Source organism: Anguilla rostrata, chromosome 12 (genome assembly GCF_018555375.3).
Source record: "Anguilla rostrata isolate EN2019 chromosome 12, ASM1855537v3, whole genome shotgun sequence".
NCBI lineage: Eukaryota > Metazoa > Chordata > Actinopteri > Anguilliformes > Anguillidae > Anguilla > Anguilla rostrata.
Genome location: NC_057944.1, coordinates 22,129,847 through 22,148,301, shown reverse-complemented (window position 1 = coordinate 22,148,301; position 18,455 = coordinate 22,129,847). Strand labels below are relative to the sequence as shown.

The window sequence follows — 18,455 nt, the reverse complement described above, 5'->3', positions numbered from 1 at the left end:
AACCAACCCATCCAAATACCCCCTGGGGTCACAGTGCAGTCCCTGGGGATGTTATCAGAAAGTGAAGTTATTACTTTGCAAACATTTTTAAATTGAAGACCGCTATGTTGGTCACGGAATTTCTAGAATATCAGGGAATTTATAATTCTGACTTTCCATTCCAGTCCAGAAATTCTGCCCCTCCAAAACCAGACTTTACATGAATTAGCATGCAGGGTGCTGTTGGTCTGTGTAAAACAAAGAGAACAGCTGGGAGTAAAAATTTATTTTAAAAAAAGAACAATAACACACCACAAGTCCAATAATAACGTCTTGAACCTTGGATAACTTTTACCGTACCTCTAGACACAGTTTTTAATTGGTCTGATTACAACAAATACACAAAGTGTTACTGGAAGCCAGAGCACATCATTCAAGAATATGCTTTTAAACTGAAGGATGCTGGGAGGAGTATCAGTCCATTCAAAGCAAAAACAAATGGAACTGAGAGAGTAGTGTGAGCAGTAGTGGTTGGTAGATATCTTTTTCTCACTGTTTTCTTCCACGTCTTCCATGAGAGCTACTGGAGTTTTTAAATGGATCAAACTCCTGAAAAGTGAGCAAAAAAAGAAAAAAGACAAAGTAAGAAAATTAAAATATATATATTTTAAAAGTATGCATACTGGAAAATTTCAGTGTCTGCAAACTACGAGAAAGGGAAGCGAAAACTGCTTACGTCATCGTCATCGTCATCATCATAACAGACACCTTTATATGACTGGCTTTGGCTCTGAGAACCCTGCCTACTTGAGGAAAGAGAGGAGATCCTGAAAAAAAGGAAACAATGTACACTTGCTTTTTGCAAAGGAAAAGCACCAGTTTGACAACAAACATTTAAGGAAGAGCAGATCCACACAATCAAGGGGCCCAACATACTATAATGAGTGCAACATTTAACCAGGACAGAGGAATCTCTACTGCAAGATACCAAAGAGCTGGGGGCACAGCCTAATCAGTGCATGCAGACATAACTTTGAGGGATTTAAGGTTCCTCTGAACAGTTTTCCATTGGTAGCACATCAACTTGATGTAATCATGTATATCACATTCAAATCATTAATTATGTTATATAAAAGACAAATCTAACATATTAGACCAAGTTTGTGGATCACATTGTTTAGGCTACTATCATAGCCTAGGCATGATATCTGCCTGCCGTAATGTCCCCTCCCCCCATCCACACTTCAAGCACAACAGAACAGCTGCATGTCTACCTGACCAGAAGAATATCATCCACTTTATTTACCATAAATGTGTTATTAATGTAGGCTACCACCCAACATTTAAAAGTTCTTGTGCGTCTTGTGGGAATTGTAGCTAGTGTCTTGCTATGGTATGTTCAAAATAAACAAATTCCCATTTTTTAAACTGACAATTAATTGGTTTTTACTGTCATAGGAGCATATTACCGCTGTTACTCGGTTAACTGATTATGGCTCAGCGCTAATTGTTCCATATATTGGCAGTTTATTGTAATCCCTCCATGCTGTTACTCAGCTTGTCAAGGTTTGCTACTGATGTACTGTAATGCAAAATTATTCCAGATTTGCACTATTCCACTGCTTTTACATCCACATTGCAAATGCCTGTCATAATAATGACAGGTAAATCAGCACACAAGAAAGTAAACATTTTAGATCAAATACAGGTAAATATATAAAATGAATCAAAATTAAAATCCTTCCATGGCTTTGAAAGGTATCTACCAGTCACTGTCAGAGAACAAAAAATGTTTTTTCCTGAGGTTCATGAATTTTTAACAGCAGTAATGTCTCAGCTAAAGCAATTCAGAACAGCAATGTGGATGTTGGTTTTGAACTGTTGGTTTTTATTTTAAGAAATAAAAAAGGATTTGAAGGGTTTGAAGTTTTGACATGTGTTACAAATGAATCCCCTGAAAAACTGCTACATGTCTGAGCCCACCTCTGTGCTGGCTTGGATGGTCGTGTGATGGACACATCTTCATCTGAGTCATCAACAATGGTGACCTGAGAGAAGTACAACAGATAAATGTGTGAGACTTCTGTCTGACATTATGAAGCCAATGCAGAGGATTATGTAATTACAAGGCACTTATCTGCAAGAGGAGCCTTTTGGGAAAGGTAAATGTTACTAAAGTAAAATATCTATTTTACGGCTATGTTCTGAATCCAGCAGTTTCAACAGTCAATGTCCTCATTTGATGTTCATCACTCTGGGCATAGGACACGGCGTGCTAAAACTCCTCACTTGTCCTAGGTGCGTGCGCGCGCGCAGATACGCTACATATACTCATTCACTTGCTTATTCTAATGGCCATCCTAATTTCACGTGTTGCTCTTCTCGCTTCACCTGCTGTCGTCTCTCCACGCGCTGTCCTCAACTCCACCCAATATTTATACAGATCATTCCAGAAATCAGTATGGAGCTCTACACATCCACACAAACAACAGCCACCCCCAGAAAGACTTTCATTTGTCCACAGGGCCCCTTCCTGAGCCATTTACACCTTTTCTGTTTATTAAAGTGAAACATCAGACTGTGCAGATAATATGTATTCAGGGAAGGAAAAGAACAATTTTCAGCAAGATATCAACTACCACACAGAAAAACCCCAGTGTCCTATTTGGAAAGGGATTCATTCACCTTTATTCCTTTCTAATAAAGAGCGTGACTGGCTAGATATGCCGATTCAAGGACTGCTCGAGTGAATGAGACTGAAAGTGAATGAGGCTGAAAGGACTCAGACACCGGGCCACTTTGAATGCAAGGCTTCTCTGTTCAACAACAGCTTCTGCCTTCTTTTGAGAATCGTGTTGCTTTCCAGTGGTGCTGATGGCTATCAAATCTAAATTTAGTCAAAGTAGCTATTGGTTGAGTGATTTGTAAACACAATAACATAATATTGTTATACAAATGCTCTTCATAACAGACTGTTTTACAATTATATTTAATGAGCATTTGAATAGAATTTGATTAGGAATGATTCTGTCCCATGGACTATCATTACAGTCAGGATAGCATACGTATCTAAGACTATATATATATATATATATATATGGATAAAGTGTAAGCAAGTTTATTTTGGTGGGGAGAGAGTACTGTATGTGTCCTTGTATTGTACTGTATAAAGAAGATTCAAATAACAGGGAACATTTTACCTCATCTGTGTAATTCTTAGGAGCTGCACTTCTGGAAGGCCTTTGCGAAGTTCCATGAAAGGCTATAATGTTAACAGGAGGGAACAAAGGGATTGAGAGAATGAAACAGAGAATGCATCACCTATAGACATACAGACCACATACCCTTTGCTTTGTGACTTACAACATGTACAGAAATACACCCGAAAGGAGAGTGTCTCAGAGAGTTCTCAGAAAATAGAAAACTTCCAGAGTTAACAAACTGAGGCAAGTGAGAGATAGGAGAAAAAAAATTGGGATATCAACGGACCAGCAGGGTACTCTTTCTTAGGAAGGCTTGGATTTAAATATTTTCAGTTAAATTTATTGTTTTTGATAGGGTTGTGACGATATCCCATTTTCATATCATTGATACACCTTTAAGAAATACGGCAATATTTGATATAGTTTTTTACATCACAGTGGAATTATGACAGCATGAAGAGAAGTAATTATAATGTGTGGCTTTCTTCTCAAACTGCAGTAGCGATGCTTCCTCTAGTTAGTTCCAATATGATCAACTGCAAACAATGACTAAATTAAATAAGCCTAAATTAAACAAGCCATTTTTCATTTAAAACAACAACACTCTAAAATAACAATTTCTTTAAGCTTAAATAAAAACCTGAATGAACATCATAATAAATATGTATGCACACTTAACAAACAGCTGAACAATTAAGAAACATGAACATTTAAATAACATAACATTAAATCAAATCAAACAACGTTGCACTATCAAATTAGATTTATTACTCCCAGCTGAATGCTATCTACTTTCATATTGTCTGTGTCTCATCTTGTTTCATGAGTTGTCAGCCAGGAAAATGAGTGTGTTAACCCCTCTGGTTTTAGGAGGTTACTAGTACACCGTCGGAGCAATGTTTCACGCTGTACTTAGCGCTTCCTCCAGTAGTGTACAAGTACCACACATAGGCCAACACAAGTACTTTCTTGTGACTTTCACCGTCAGGGGAAAACGTGTCTCGCCATCAAATCCTATTCTCCACAATCAACGATAAGATTGCATAATATACAGTATACAGAATATACAGTAAACAAGGAGATGAGAAGGGAGATAATGTGTTGTTGAACAGTACATGGTGACTGGGGGATGGGGGACAGGATAGTGGAGACGCACCCTCCATGATGGACTTGCTCTTCACAGGGCTGACTATCTTCTGGGCACGTCCTCTCCCAGATGGCTTGGACTCAGATGGCACTGCAGCACCTTGACAAATGACAAGTCAATTAATTACAAGAAAGCCTCTGTCAAAGGGAAAAATACATACGTATCTACTGCCTTCAGAAATTTTTCAACCCCCACTGATTATTGTACTCAAGAAGCTACCCTGTTTATGCCTCTCCCTTGGAAAATTGATCCTATCCAAATTTCAGATGGGCCTGAAAAAAGCCTGTAATATAATGTAATGTAATGCCTGACAGCCAATTACAAAAGGGTAGATGCATTTCAGTTGCGTTGTCACTTGTTTCCAGTAAATGCCTACCTCCTTTGCATCAGATTTAAGAGAATCTATGGGGCTAGTTTCAGATGCAGATATGATGCATTCTGTCCCAGAAACATTTGTGTTATGTGCTAAACATGGTACATGGGGCTGGAAGCACAGTACACGTGTCATGTATGTGAGTCATCGCAAGGTGTGCTTCTCTCCTTAATGCATAATGACAGAAATAACGGGTGGAGATAAGTGTGACTGATTATGTATGCTGTTGCCTTTACAACGCAATTAACCAGAGTTGATTTTTGGGTGAAATTTTTCTGCCTCTAAAAAGCAGGCATAAATCAAGGCGCAAGAAAGACACAGGTGTAGGCCTTGAAGACGCACTTTTTTTGCAATGAAAATCACCCTATTTGCACTCCCTGAGACGTCGTACAGATTAAACAGCCACCAAACAATTACGGCTGGGCATTTGCAATTGGCTAACATCATGGAGCAGTCACGGTAAAGCAGTTAAAAATCACAAAAAACTGAAAAATGAGGTAGAAATCACGGAGCGTTAAAAAAAGAATTATTTATTAAATGGAAAAATGATTGCAGCAATGGGAAAAAATCGGAATAACATACGCATCTGTAGTGACAGAAACAAGCACTTTCAGTTTCAAAAGAATCAGTGGGCAGTTGCTGCTAGTAAAAAAATATGAGTAAATGCATTGATAGGCTACATTTAATTGTTTTGGGCCATCATGGAAAGAGCAGGCTTTTGATTTAACAGGACATTGTTAGAAACAGCATGCTGAAACAGAATTACTACAATAATAAGGGTACTGTGTTTTTGTTTTTATTTCTTTAAAAGATTTGATAAGTTTTGTTGCAGACACAAGGCCTGGGTTCTCTGGCCACCAGGGGCCTCGAGCAGGGGCTTGGGCTATAAGGAGTCTCGGCCCCACACCCAGGAATAATCGACTTTGAATGTACAATTTATAGACATATAGTGCTTTAATGTGCACCAATAACTTTAGGAACAGTGTGAATTCAATGAAGAAATGTTTTTTGCCCTCTTACCACTGGTGCCCCATGGGCCCCTCATACCATACAGTGCCCTCTGAACACCAGGACCCTTCAGTCCATCCAGAGGCCCAGGGACCATCTACTGCTAATATAAAATGTTCATTTCCTTGTATACGAGCCAATAATGAGTAATAGAATGATTAAAAATAGCTCTGAATACCAAGCCCCTCGCCACTTCCAGGGGACTATATTATTGTAAATGTGTGTTTCTCAGCAGCATTGGACACAGCATGATTAGCCCACTGAGGTATAGACCAATGGCCCCCAACCTAATCGAACTCCTATCGTTTTCTCAAGAGGTGATGCCACATTCTGTAACGCATGTTCACGTGTCACAGTATGTTGTATGTTAGGCCTCTTTGTTCTTTATAAGTTCAAGAATACAATTTACCTTTATTCTAAATTTCATTTAAATAATTAAAAGCCCTGGGAAATATGTGCAGGAAATGTAGGCCACTTGTATTGTTGTAATATTTAAAAATAGTTAATGAAAGCACAGTGTGAAAGAAAGAGCAGCGGCAATGTAGACATAAGTGGTGTTACTATAGCAGGTATAGCTCAGCTATTTTGCTAGTGAAGCACAGTACAGGTGCGCTAAAGTGAAGGTCTCGTAGCAGGTTACTGTGACAACACTGATGACACAACCCTCAGATTCAAAAATAATGATGCTGCCCTCAGCTAGGGTCAATTTTGCCTTTAGTTGACTGGTTACGTGTTTGCCTGAGAAATCTTTGATGCGCTAATAAATGTTCCCAATTAAATCAATTTTAAAAAATAAGCTTTTAAGCCTGCTGTGTGCAAACATAATGAACAATAATTAATCATAATTCATAATCATTCATTTAAAAACTCAGCAATATAACAGAAAATATGTTCAGACTGATACTGAAATTTTATTTCCTTGCTTCTTTGTATGATGAACCTTTTCACCCCTAAAAATGACACTTTTATTATTTACTTTAAATAGTGATTGCTCTTTTACTAAAATTTGATCCAAACCGAACACAAGGTTTAAAATATGAAACATTTAATTAGCTCAATTTAATTAAACAATTAGATAAAATCATGAATGACAACCTAGAAATAACCTTATTCTTGCCTGACATACATTACTGTGGTCTAATATATGAGTGAACCAATGATACCAATGTATAGCTAATTAGACTATTCAGCCAGAGAAACTGGACAAAAACCAGCAGACACAATACAGGAAATGAGCTTCAGCAGATGCTGCTGCTGAGCAGCACAAATCATACAGCGTAAAAACGTATCATTTTGATATCACTTTGATGAAGCATGCAAGACGTACCCTTGCCCCTTCTGGAAGTTCCTCTGGTTGATGAACTCTGACCTCGTGCCCGGCCCCTTCCTCTGCCACGGGTGGGTAAAGGTGGGGCAGAGGCGTCATCAGAATCCATGGCAACATCGGCTTCCTCAGAGGGACTGATGTCATCGTCCAGGAAGGGGTCTCCGGGGTTTTGTGCTCGATGGGCTTTTGCACGATTAATGGCCTGTGGCAGTCACAACAGAACATGGTACAGTGGATAGCTGCTCTCAAAACAAATATATATTTCCATGTTTTCAGAAAGTTTGAAGGTCTCAGAAATGAACCAACATAACCATAAATTGCCAGTTTTGTTTCCTGGATTTAAGTAAACCTGAAGTGTAACTAAATGATTGTAAACAAATTACTGCTGTTCGCTTTTTTTTTTTTTTTTACACAAATAGAACACATAAATATTAATGAAACTGAGCCATTCAAACTAACTTCAGTCACAATGTGAATCAGTGACATCTGTGAACTATTCCTTTCAATAATCCAAATCAAACTCATAACTGAGCCATCCAATTGTGTGTCATTTCATTTAAAAGCCCAAGATCATCAGAATATTTCATGAATAATTCTACATTTTCAAAACGATGACATATACACCATGCACTCAACAGAAAAGCATACCTCACGAACTTCCTCATCCTCTTCTGCTGTGTTCTTCTTTGAGTCTCGAAAACGACGGATCTAAAGGTCAATAACGTGTATTAAGATCAAAAGAAAGCACGCGTGCATGTACATCAGACCTAGGGCAAATTCATTTTTAAAATATTTAAGAGTAGTGAAAGTATTTCAAAAACATATTTGACCCAGGTCTGACACAAACTTGAAACTTGTATAAATAAAGTTACAGTTGAAGCTGTAATTATAAAACTTTCCAAGCTTGCTAAGAACAGGAGTGCACTGAGATCATAGTGTTACACATGTACCTCCTGTGCCATTTTCATATTACATGTACCTCTATCCAGTACTTATATTGCACTTGTATAGTTGCACTTGTTTCGTTATCTTGATATTGTAGCTTGTTGTCATACCTCCTAGTTTAACTTAATATTACTCTCTGACCTAGCCTATGCTTACTGTTGGAACAGGACTTAATGTGTTCATGACTATGAATAACTGCTACATAATGAGTATTGTACCTTATTAGACATGTGTTTTGTAGTTGTTCCATTGACCTTCGGTATGCACTTATTGTACGTTGCTTTGGATGAAAGTGTCTGCCAAATAAATGTAATGTTATGAACTCTCTGAATAATTGAGTTATTGGCCCATGTGTGAAGACAGACACAGCAGTCATTACTGGTCCTGGCAGCTCACTCCACCTGTCCCATTCTGTGGGGAGGAATGGAGCAGAGGAGAGAGAGAGAGTGGTTCAACCTCAACAGTGTGAAAAGGGGATTGGTCACCTTATCTGTCTGATTAGCAAAAAAAAAAAAAAAAAATGATGAGACAGGTGGGAGTCTGAAAATGAGATGTACTGCCACATTTTTAATGAGCTGGAGTAGTTTACTGGTGCATGCTGGGAGGCCTCCTAGCAGTAAGTCATAATAGCCCAAGCAAGAAAGCACAAGAACGTGGACAAGGAGAGCTGCTTGGAAAGCTTGGACAGCTGCTTGGAGAGCAGCTCGCAAATAACCAACTCCTTTGATACTGTTGAGTCACCGTTCTCCAAGAAGGAGATGTGGGCATCACTGATGACACGAGCAGATTGTACAGCTGTCTTACAACCAGACAGTGTGCCCCAACATGCTCGGGAAAATCAATACAAAAAAAGTCACTTCTGAGTGAAATGGGAGGGCCGCATCAGTCACTCCCCCCCCCCCCTTATTTGTCACAACATCAGCTTTATGCTGAGCACACAGGTGGCACAGGCCCTCTTTCTACTATGCCAACACTTTCATGCATATCAGTTGGGCCATTTTTTTTCCCACAAAAAAACTGCACACTACACACACCATTTTGGTTCATTTACATTCACTCACCAACTATGACACTTTTTTAGTAGGATCAGGGGTCGACTGTCTTGCCAGTAGTATCATTTTTGAAACCAGTACAATTCATCTCTGATTTAACTATATTAAATTAAAGGCTGGAATTATTAAATTGCAGTCACTCAGTAATTCTGTCATGCTTTCAGATGGCATATAACTGCACACTTTCCTGCAACTGTAGCAGAGGAGAACACATTCACATTTAATTTGCGTTGTTGAGGTGGTCAATATGAACATGGACCCCGTTTAGAGAAGGACAGATATCTTTATTTCCATAAAGTCATGTCAAGTGCAACTGCCATTAAGACACAGAAAAGAGTCAACGATAGATTTAAATGAACTATTTGAAGGATAAGCAGCACACCAGAAATTATGAATGATTACCAGTGAAATTATGTTCATCTGATATGGTGTTTTTTTTTTCACCTTTATTTACCCAGGGTAGGTTCGCTGAGCAGGTTTTTCTGTAGCTGACTTGAATACAGTCACTGTAAGCAAGAAAGGACATTTGATTCTTTGTCCACAAGCCAGGATTAAATTATGCTGAAATAAAATGTAATTTGGGGTGGCCAACCACAACCAGACAGCAATGTTTATTGCTTCTGAGATTTTCCAGGAGTAAAAGAAATTACAGACTTTCAGCTGCATTCATACCGGAGACAATCACACTTTTTCAAAACAAATAAATTATGTGATGAAATAAATTGTAACCTTGTGTTTTTGGGTCTAAGTCATTAGTGTACTGTGCATTCGACAACCAAAAAGTCTGCTTCTCAGGAATGACAAGACAAGTCTGTAAACAGAGGGCAAAAGAAGGCGAAAGGACTGAAGGACAGCTAGTGAGCAGATGGCAAGGGGTTCCAAGTAATTACCGCCAACAGCTTCTGAGACTGGCCCTGCTCTACTTCTCCACAGCACCAGAACCAAGCTGTTGCCACGGGAAACCCTGGATAAACTAAAGTAGGTGTGCTAATGGCAGCATCAACTGAGTTCAGGATGGATGCAGGAAATGAGGGAATGTGCGTAGGAAGCGAAAGAAGAAAAGCAAAAAATATCTACAGCAGGTAGAATTCAAGAAAAATACATAAACTAGACGCATGGATACTCAAATCTGGACCTCAATTCCAAATCCGTCCCTGGTTTTCTTTCCCCCAGTTAATTAACTGAACAATTAGAGCTACCGATTGGCCAGACTGAATTCACACCTGACTACCTGGTAAAGGGAGGGTGGAAAACCAGCAGTGCTCGGACCTTGAGAGCCGTGATTTGAGTATGGGGCAGGGCACATTCAGGAATATTTTTTCTTTCATTGTTTTATGGGAGCAGGGGAGTACAGGAAGTTATTGTATACAAGATGAAAGCACCCCTGATTCTCATGAAGAGGAAAACAGAAAATTGTTAAAAAGAGCAATACATGCCACTCATCAAAAATACACAGATTCATGTGGAAAAGCTGTGTTACTCATGAACACCATCATTTGTTACAGCACCCATTGCAGAAAAAACAAATTTCAGTTATTTCAGTTAATGTCTAGTTGTTATGGCGCGCATCCATGGTTAATAGAGCATATTGGGAAAAACTATAATTGTGCAACGTTTAGAATAATATAAACAGTTACAAGTCAGAAAATCAAGGAAAACTGGGACAATACTTTGTAATGAAGCTCAACTCAATTGGACTAAAAAAAATGAAGTCAACTTTCTACAACTAATATGTAAGACATCCCATCCTTTTTATTCACCTGCTGGTTCCAGTGACTGAATGTCAACAACACAAAGCATTAACAAACAGTAAAAAAAAACTCCTGCTCCTGAATCTAGGGCAGCCACTAAGAACAGTCAATTGTCCATGAACAGCAAACCCTGAAAAAAGCACATGCCATTTTTTACCTACCTCCATTGCCCTCTTGGTTCTGAGTCTTACATGCACATGCCAAACCATGCTATTATAGATTTTTTAAAGTTTTTTTTTTAACAAACATTACGCACTTATTCATTTACTTGAATTTGCAGAACTTAAATTATTAATGTATGTACAGTTTGTTGTTTTTTTTCTGATTATTTGAGCTCAGTTACAATTGGCCTTTGGGGATAAATTAAATTATGTTGTATTGTGTTAAAAACATTATAAATCGTCTCAAAACGTATTGTTGATTACCAGTGCCTTGTGTTTGTCAGGGACATGAGGATTAAGTAACTTATGTCCTGAATCCAGTGGTTCCAACAGTCAATGCCCTTGTTAAAAATGCACTCCGAACACTAGTGCTTAAGTGTTAAGCCCCTTGCTTAATCTACATTTAAACTATATTTTATGTGATTTAAGTTAATAATTATTATTGGAAATGACAATCATCAAGTAAATCTCTGAATGTGTTGATAGGTTAGTAAAACAGTAACCTGGTGGAATCAACCAAGTCAAAACCAACTCAGGTTATAAGGTGAAATAATGTATTTAAATGAACAACAGGATAAGTCAATTAGAATAATGAATTGAAATCATACGTTCATTAATGAATATAGGCTCACTAGAATTTACAAAAAATACTACTTAATATGGCTTTAAGGTGTTTGGACAGACACCAAGAGGTTTAAAAATTATACCATTCATGAAAAGTGTATTATTTCTATTTTCACAAATGACCAGACATACCATTGTATAACATCAATTATGAGCAGTATACAGCTTCATTTAAACAGAAACTGTTTTATGACACACATGCCAAGGCTATAATGGATAGATGGATAGTCAAATATGAGAGCAGAATGTGATGGGAATCACAGGGTATGCACTGAATGTAACAAACAAAAATTAGCAATAAATAGCGCAAACCCTCATTTCAAGGGAATGTACAAATTGCCTAAATCGGCCAGTGCATGGTTATACCTATGCAGACATATCAGGACTTCTGGTTCATCAGCTTGAGACCTTTTCTGTTGCTATAGTAACCTCTGGATAAACTACAGGACATTAGGGCTGCTGAAAGCAAGGACTGAGCATAGCTGATAGATAAGAAAGAGGTTTGCAGTGAGGAGTGTGTGTCAAACGGAAGAAGAGTAAGAGTAACAAACGGATGAGTATGTGGACCATCACATTCGCATTCACAGAGATACAGGGGTAAGTCTTCCGAAATGATGGGGGGTTTTCAACAAAGGTTGTTTAGTACCTCCCCCTTCAGTTCTGAGCTCCCACTTTTCAAACTGGTGAAATCCTGCCATTTTAAACAAACTGACCACACAAACTACTTTCAGTGTTTCTTTTCATTTTTCAGCTTTAGGGCTACCATGTTGCTTGTCCAATCTGGAGACTCCATGACCACTTAAGAGAAAATTCTGTACCTCACCATATTTAACTGTAAGGAGAAATCTCTCTGTCCACGAGTCAGCACCAGATGAACACCTGCTTCACTGTTACCTGATGAATTGCTCTGGGCTTTTCCACTTACTGCATGCTATCTGACGCCTCAATCCCTGAATTACTGTAATTCAGCACAACGTTGTTTTACAGGTGTAGAAAGAATTAAGGTGACTGATTTCAGTCATTTATGGGAATTGAGTTGCAGGAACTGAGTTCCTGTAGATAGGGTACTCAATTTAAGTTTGTTGAGGGGAGAATACTGATTTGAAATCATGTTTGTTGTATTTACTCCAAACTGAAATAGACTGGAAATGAACAGGAACTGAAGTCATAAAACTGATCGGAAAAACAGATGGGGGGGCTTACAAGGGAGGACAGTGAACTGGAACTGAGCACAAAATGAACTAGCTTGCATTACATTTTATTTTGGGCTTTTAAAATGTAGATTTAGTACAAAAACTGATCTGACATCACAGTGTACAATGAATACATGGGTAACAAAGGATAAAGTTGTAATGGTAGAAAAATAATTAATATCTCTAGCAGTGCCACCAACCTCTTCGTCGATCTTCTCTTCCACTGCTTCCACACTCCTTTCCATCAGGTAACGCTGGGTCTTTTCCAGCTGGTAGTTAATGAGTTCCTCAATGGCATCCCTCTCCTCCTTATCCACAAACTCCTGCACGGCCTTACCCATGCCCTGCTCCGTCAGCAGAGACAGCTGCACGTTCTGGGGAGAGGACGTAACAGAGCCTTAGACACACTTACAGAAGCCTACAGTCTGCAAAAAAAAAAAAAAAAAAAACGGAATATACAACTTTATGTTTTCTTGCGCTATCCCATTACCCTGGATTCAAAAATTGTTATTGGTTATTAAAAAATAGTTGGTTTGTGTTATGAGTGGTAAGAGCTCTAACATGTGTCTAACAGGCCATAAGGGCACTCGACTATGTGTAGTTTTGCAAATAATGAATTACATTTCATATGTTTGGCCTGTCTAATGACAAGGTGTACAAGTAGACAATACAATTAACTATTTGGAGGAACTGCTGGTTCAGGTAAAGCTGGTATACAATGTGGCACAGCCTGTAGGGCGAGGCCAAATCTCAACACAAATAAAAATCTCCCTGTGCAGCTGGGGGTTTCATTCTTTGTCTCGGCACTCTTTGTACTGTGACCCAATTTCTACCTGTAACTCTCTGCTTTCCCTCTGTCTGAATAAAGTGAAAATAAGTACATAGTGCAGACTGTCCCCTGTCCTTAAAAATTAAGAAATACGTAGCCCATGGAAATATCCCATTTAAATTAGGTGGGGTGGTCACCAAGAGCTTTTCGTTGTGCTTTTTCTTTCTGGCAGTTTCCAGTGTACCGCTCCCCAGCCACATGTATAATAATTGTTCCTGAGGAGCAATGTTCCAAATTATTAGCATAAGACACAACATAATTTGGCAGAGACTCCAAATACATATGCAAAAAGGGATTAATTCAAATAAACCCAGACAGATTCTGGGGTTTAAGCAAGGTTAGATTAAGACCACGGCGGGGTCTAACCCATCCTCCCTCTGCGCAAATGACTGACTTATGCTTGCAGTCATTTGCAAGAACGTCATATTCAGCTCAGGGGAGGCTCAATTCTCTTTCTCTCTTTCTCGCTACCACCACATGCACACAAGTGAAAATTCACTCACAGACACACGCACACGCACACACACAAAATGATTCAGCTAAGCACAGTCACAGTGCAATTACATTTAGATCTATGGGAAAGACAAATCAGTAAATATGGTCACACATCTATGCCTAGCTCTTTCTTCTTTGCCATATTTCTTGCAACTTTTGTGTTTATTTTACTTGCAATACAGGCTAAAGGTATTAGGCTACCTGTGGTTCAAAAAATAAAAATAAAACAGGATTTGACTCAATTTAAATACCGCTCCACCTCCCGACCAGCACTCCCAACTTTGCAAAACAATTGGATAGATTTCCAAAAATTCACGATTTTTTTTTACTGCTTCTAAAACAAGACAGAGAGATCAGATGCCCTGGAACATTGAAAGCTGCTTTCACAGGCCAGGGTGTAAAGGCCAGGCAATTATAGCTGAATTGCCTTTTTTTATAAGAGGAGAAAATAACTCATTAACCATGAGAGGAAAAAGCAGGTACATCTATCCAAACAGTGAAATGAACAGTGACTGAAAAGTGTCTTTTGACTCAAAAGGGATGATAGACAGTGCACTGAGCGGCAGAGAGGCAAAGGAAATGTACGGGTAGTTTTATATTGGCCATTTTGAGTGGTTGCCTAAACCAAAAAACCCTTTTCTGAAGAAAAGCGGGTTCTTCCTACTCCATTTTGGCAATGCAGCAGTCACATCCCACTCGCTTATTTTTCAAGGAAGACTAGGTGTTTTTTCATGTCAATGATAATGATTGATTATAGCACTTTCAAATATTGACTTGAGATTTACATATAATAGCATTGGGTGTGCTGTTATATAGCAAGGTGTGCAGCTTCATGTCATTTAACCAGTTAACACAGTTAACAGTTAATCACTGTATTTTCGGAGAACTGTATGATTTGTGCGTCATCTTCACCGTTCAATCACTATAATGCTTGTAGACTATTGGTTTTGCAGCCTTATGGCTGCCTGATTCTAGGCTTTTGATACCTACAAAGCAATCAAAAGCCTATAATCAAGACTAGATATTGAAAGCTCTCTTATACTTGAACTAATGAAGCAATTTAACACACATGAGTAAACAGAAACACCCGTGAAGCCATTTTTCTTAAACATTATTGTGTCCAGAAATGGGAGTTAAGTATAAAAAGAGCTGTAATTTCTACATGGTGAAACCAAAATGTATAAAATATAATTTAATAAAAGTGGAGAATCTGGACTTTGAACTGGTTGATTAAAAACTCTGGAGTACAAAGCCAAATCAATATGTCTTCATTCCAAACATTATGGAAGCTACTCTAATATCTCCTTAAAAAAACAAGGAGATGAATCTTAAGCAAAGACAAGCTTTTTTATTTTCTGGAATGCCCAGTCTTGTGTGTGTGTTTGTTTTGTGTCTGTATGAATACACATAACTCATATGTTTAAGAATGCATATGCATGTACACACACTGTATACATTATGTTAAAATGCAAGGTTAAGGGGCGTCTCGTGGCGTAGCCTGTAGAGTACTGTCCACATGCTCATTATGGGCCGCGACGTCGGCAGTTCGAGTCCGACCACGCGACCTTTGTTGCACGTCTCTCCCTCTCTCTGCCCCTGTTCTTCCTGTCTCTCTACACTGTTCTGTCCAATAAAGCTGAAAAAGCCCCTCAAATGCAAGGTTAAAAATACATTATTTGTATGCATTCCTTAACATACATCAAATCATTAAATACTGTATTTTAGAAAATGCAATGTGGTTCTTCACTGAACTGCTTTTAAAAAATTCCACTGTTAATTAACTAGCAAACTTTTCAATCCAACTGTTTAAATACAATTAGCTACTGATAGTACTTCTTGAAAATGTAGAAATATTTCAAATACAGTAGATGTTAGTATGAGTGCAATTTTTAACTTGGCTCACCATTTATTCCCTGCTCTAAGGACAGATTTCCTTATGGTTTTCAGAATAATTTTGAAAGCTTCCCGCTTGGCCAGTGATTTCAAACACTTAGTTATAATAGGTGTTTCACTCCTATGCAAGTGATTCTAATCTGATATATGTAACTAAATACTTGGTCAGAACCATCTGAAAAACAGGACTGCTGCCATATCTGCTGCCACGTCACTCATGATATCAATCGATAAAGCTAATTAAGTAAAATATATCCACACTTATAGATATATATCAAAAATACCGTATTCCTTCTAGCATTCTTTTAATATTTTGCAAGGATTACGGAAAATTTGGACACCCCTTTTGTAAGCTCTTCTAAGATAACATACTATCGCATCTCATCAATGCTTCAACTTCTCAGATGTACAATCGTGAAGAGTGGATTTCTGAAGACCTTTAAAGGGTTTAATGGATGCCAATTTATTTCATAACCTATGACATTAACATTTAAAAATGTCACAATCTAGTGAGTCAAACTGCACTTGAGCACTGAAGTACGGAGAGAGATGGATTGTGAAAGGGGCTGCACTTATCTTAATAGCCTCCAAAAATTCAATCTTTTTTAATCTATTGAAGGTGATTTCTGTCCAAGTCAGTGCTTTCTGTGGTACTCCTGGACTACTGTTTAGACAATGCATATTCCAAGGAAACACTGGAGAGCTGAATTTTATGATTGCCATTTATTTTCTATTAAAGGATCTATACTTGTTTGTATAAAAAGGGGTGTCCATGTCAGCCTGATCAACTTGGTTTCTACAATGTTTGACAAATTCCCCTTCTTGCTACAAGCATCTGAAAGAAAACTATCAGTGGTAAAATATGAAACTAACTCCAAATGCACAGCCCTAGTAACTGCACAGATGAATCGTGCCATATATGCCTACGGATTCCTCTGGGTTGACTTTACATATAGTGGACCTGCAAAATCCACACAAGTCATGGCAGTTACCCATTGCCCATGTCATGTCTGACCTTGAATGTTCTGCATACGAGTCAGTGATTTACAATTTTATTTGGTACTTGTGTTCCTTTCATGATCCAAAACATTTCTCAGACTTTCTGACTGGTGTCAAAGTGTCCTGGAGACCAGAATGCATTACATCTTGATGAGACCGTTTCACTTGTGAATATGCAATTGGTAAGTAGAATCCAGGGATGCTTCAATTAAAAAGGTCCAGTTTGTCTTTTGAAGTCTTCCACCAGCTCTTAACAGTCCATGATCACCCAGGAATGGGTTGAGGTTGCATACTTTAGATTGTCTACGTTCTCTTCACTTTTTATTTGTTTGTTCTCCTTGGCAAAACCTTTTTTTTAGTTACCTGAATCCAATATCTCTCTGCAAGCTCAATTTAATTAGTGGACAGTTCTCTAGTTCTCTTCTGGTGAAGTGCATTACAAATGAATTGGATTATCCAAGCAGTGATCCTCAACACTGTGGTTAGTCTGCTGTAGTTCTCCAGTGGTAGAACGGCTTCTTGGACTGAATGGCCATCGCTATGGTCAGATTGAGCTGTCAGTTAGTTTTGTGTGATACTTTCCTCAAACAAGTCATCAACTGCTGGAGTAACTGTCAGTAACTCTCAGTCACTCTGGCCCATGCCACCAGAGCATGTCATTCTTCAAAATATCTGCTCTGGCTCTTTGTGTGCCAATGTCTGCCAAATTTTTTGCAATTGCAATGCCTCCAGTTTTCAGGTTCTGACAGGGTCTGAATCTGTGTCCCTCTATTGTCGGTGAAGGGGTTCCATTGCTTTCTTGACCTTTTAATCCAATGCAGTACAATCACTTAATCGGTCCTATGGAGTCATTTTCAAATGGGTTACAAGATATTTGCCTAATCTCGCTCTTATCAAAAAGCCTAACAACTCTAGCCCAAGGAAAGTGATTTTCATCAAAGGGCTGCCTCTAAAAGAAATTCAAACTGAACTACACTCACCAGTAGACTTGCTTGCACGCATGCATGCTACCGTACAATATGCAGTCTTGTTGGCATCACAAGACTAATTTAAGATCGGTGATTTCACCACTGGTATCACTGATTGGACAGATCATCTGGCAGTTCATCATCCCACCCCAGTGCTTGTTCCCAAGTCTCTTGAAAAAGATGTTTTATAAATAATGTGAATGGGGACAGAAATACAACTGGATCAAAAATGATTGCGTCAGACTGAAATACACTTTGTTTCATGTTCTTTCTGTCTTTCTGGATTTCCAGCACAGTCAAAAACAAAATAATTAGAGTCTGTTCTCCAGATCAACCCGAGAACTTTGAGTACTTTTACCTTTTGTTTCACTGTTTTCGGTCATCATCATTCCCTCTTTCTTTCTTCCATTTATTCTGAAGTTCAGTTGAATTTATTTTCAATTTGCACAATGATATGCCTGCAGACCTCATGATCTATTTCACTGTTGTGCATAGAAAATGTGCAGCT

At 38.5% G+C, this 18,455-nt stretch overlaps 1 protein-coding gene across 1 annotated transcript in view; it reads right to left on the bottom strand.

Annotated features, from left to right (window-relative positions):
* Positions 1–250: 250 nt before the first annotated feature.
* The window catches only part of mre11a (MRE11 homolog A, double strand break repair nuclease), a 43,735-nt gene continuing 25,530 nt past the window's right edge, over positions 251–18,455 (bottom strand). The window contains exons 13-20 of the mRNA XM_064302665.1: positions 12,964–13,137; positions 7,686–7,745; positions 7,038–7,239; positions 4,339–4,428; positions 3,180–3,241; positions 1,963–2,027; positions 716–806; positions 251–588 (exon numbers count right to left, since the gene is read on the bottom strand). Of these exons, the coding sequence (XP_064158735.1) occupies positions 529–588; positions 716–806; positions 1,963–2,027; positions 3,180–3,241; positions 4,339–4,428; positions 7,038–7,239; positions 7,686–7,745; positions 12,964–13,137 (804 nt within the window). The 3' untranslated portion in view covers positions 251–528. The remainder of the gene's footprint in view (positions 589–715; positions 807–1,962; positions 2,028–3,179; positions 3,242–4,338; positions 4,429–7,037; positions 7,240–7,685; positions 7,746–12,963; positions 13,138–18,455) is intronic.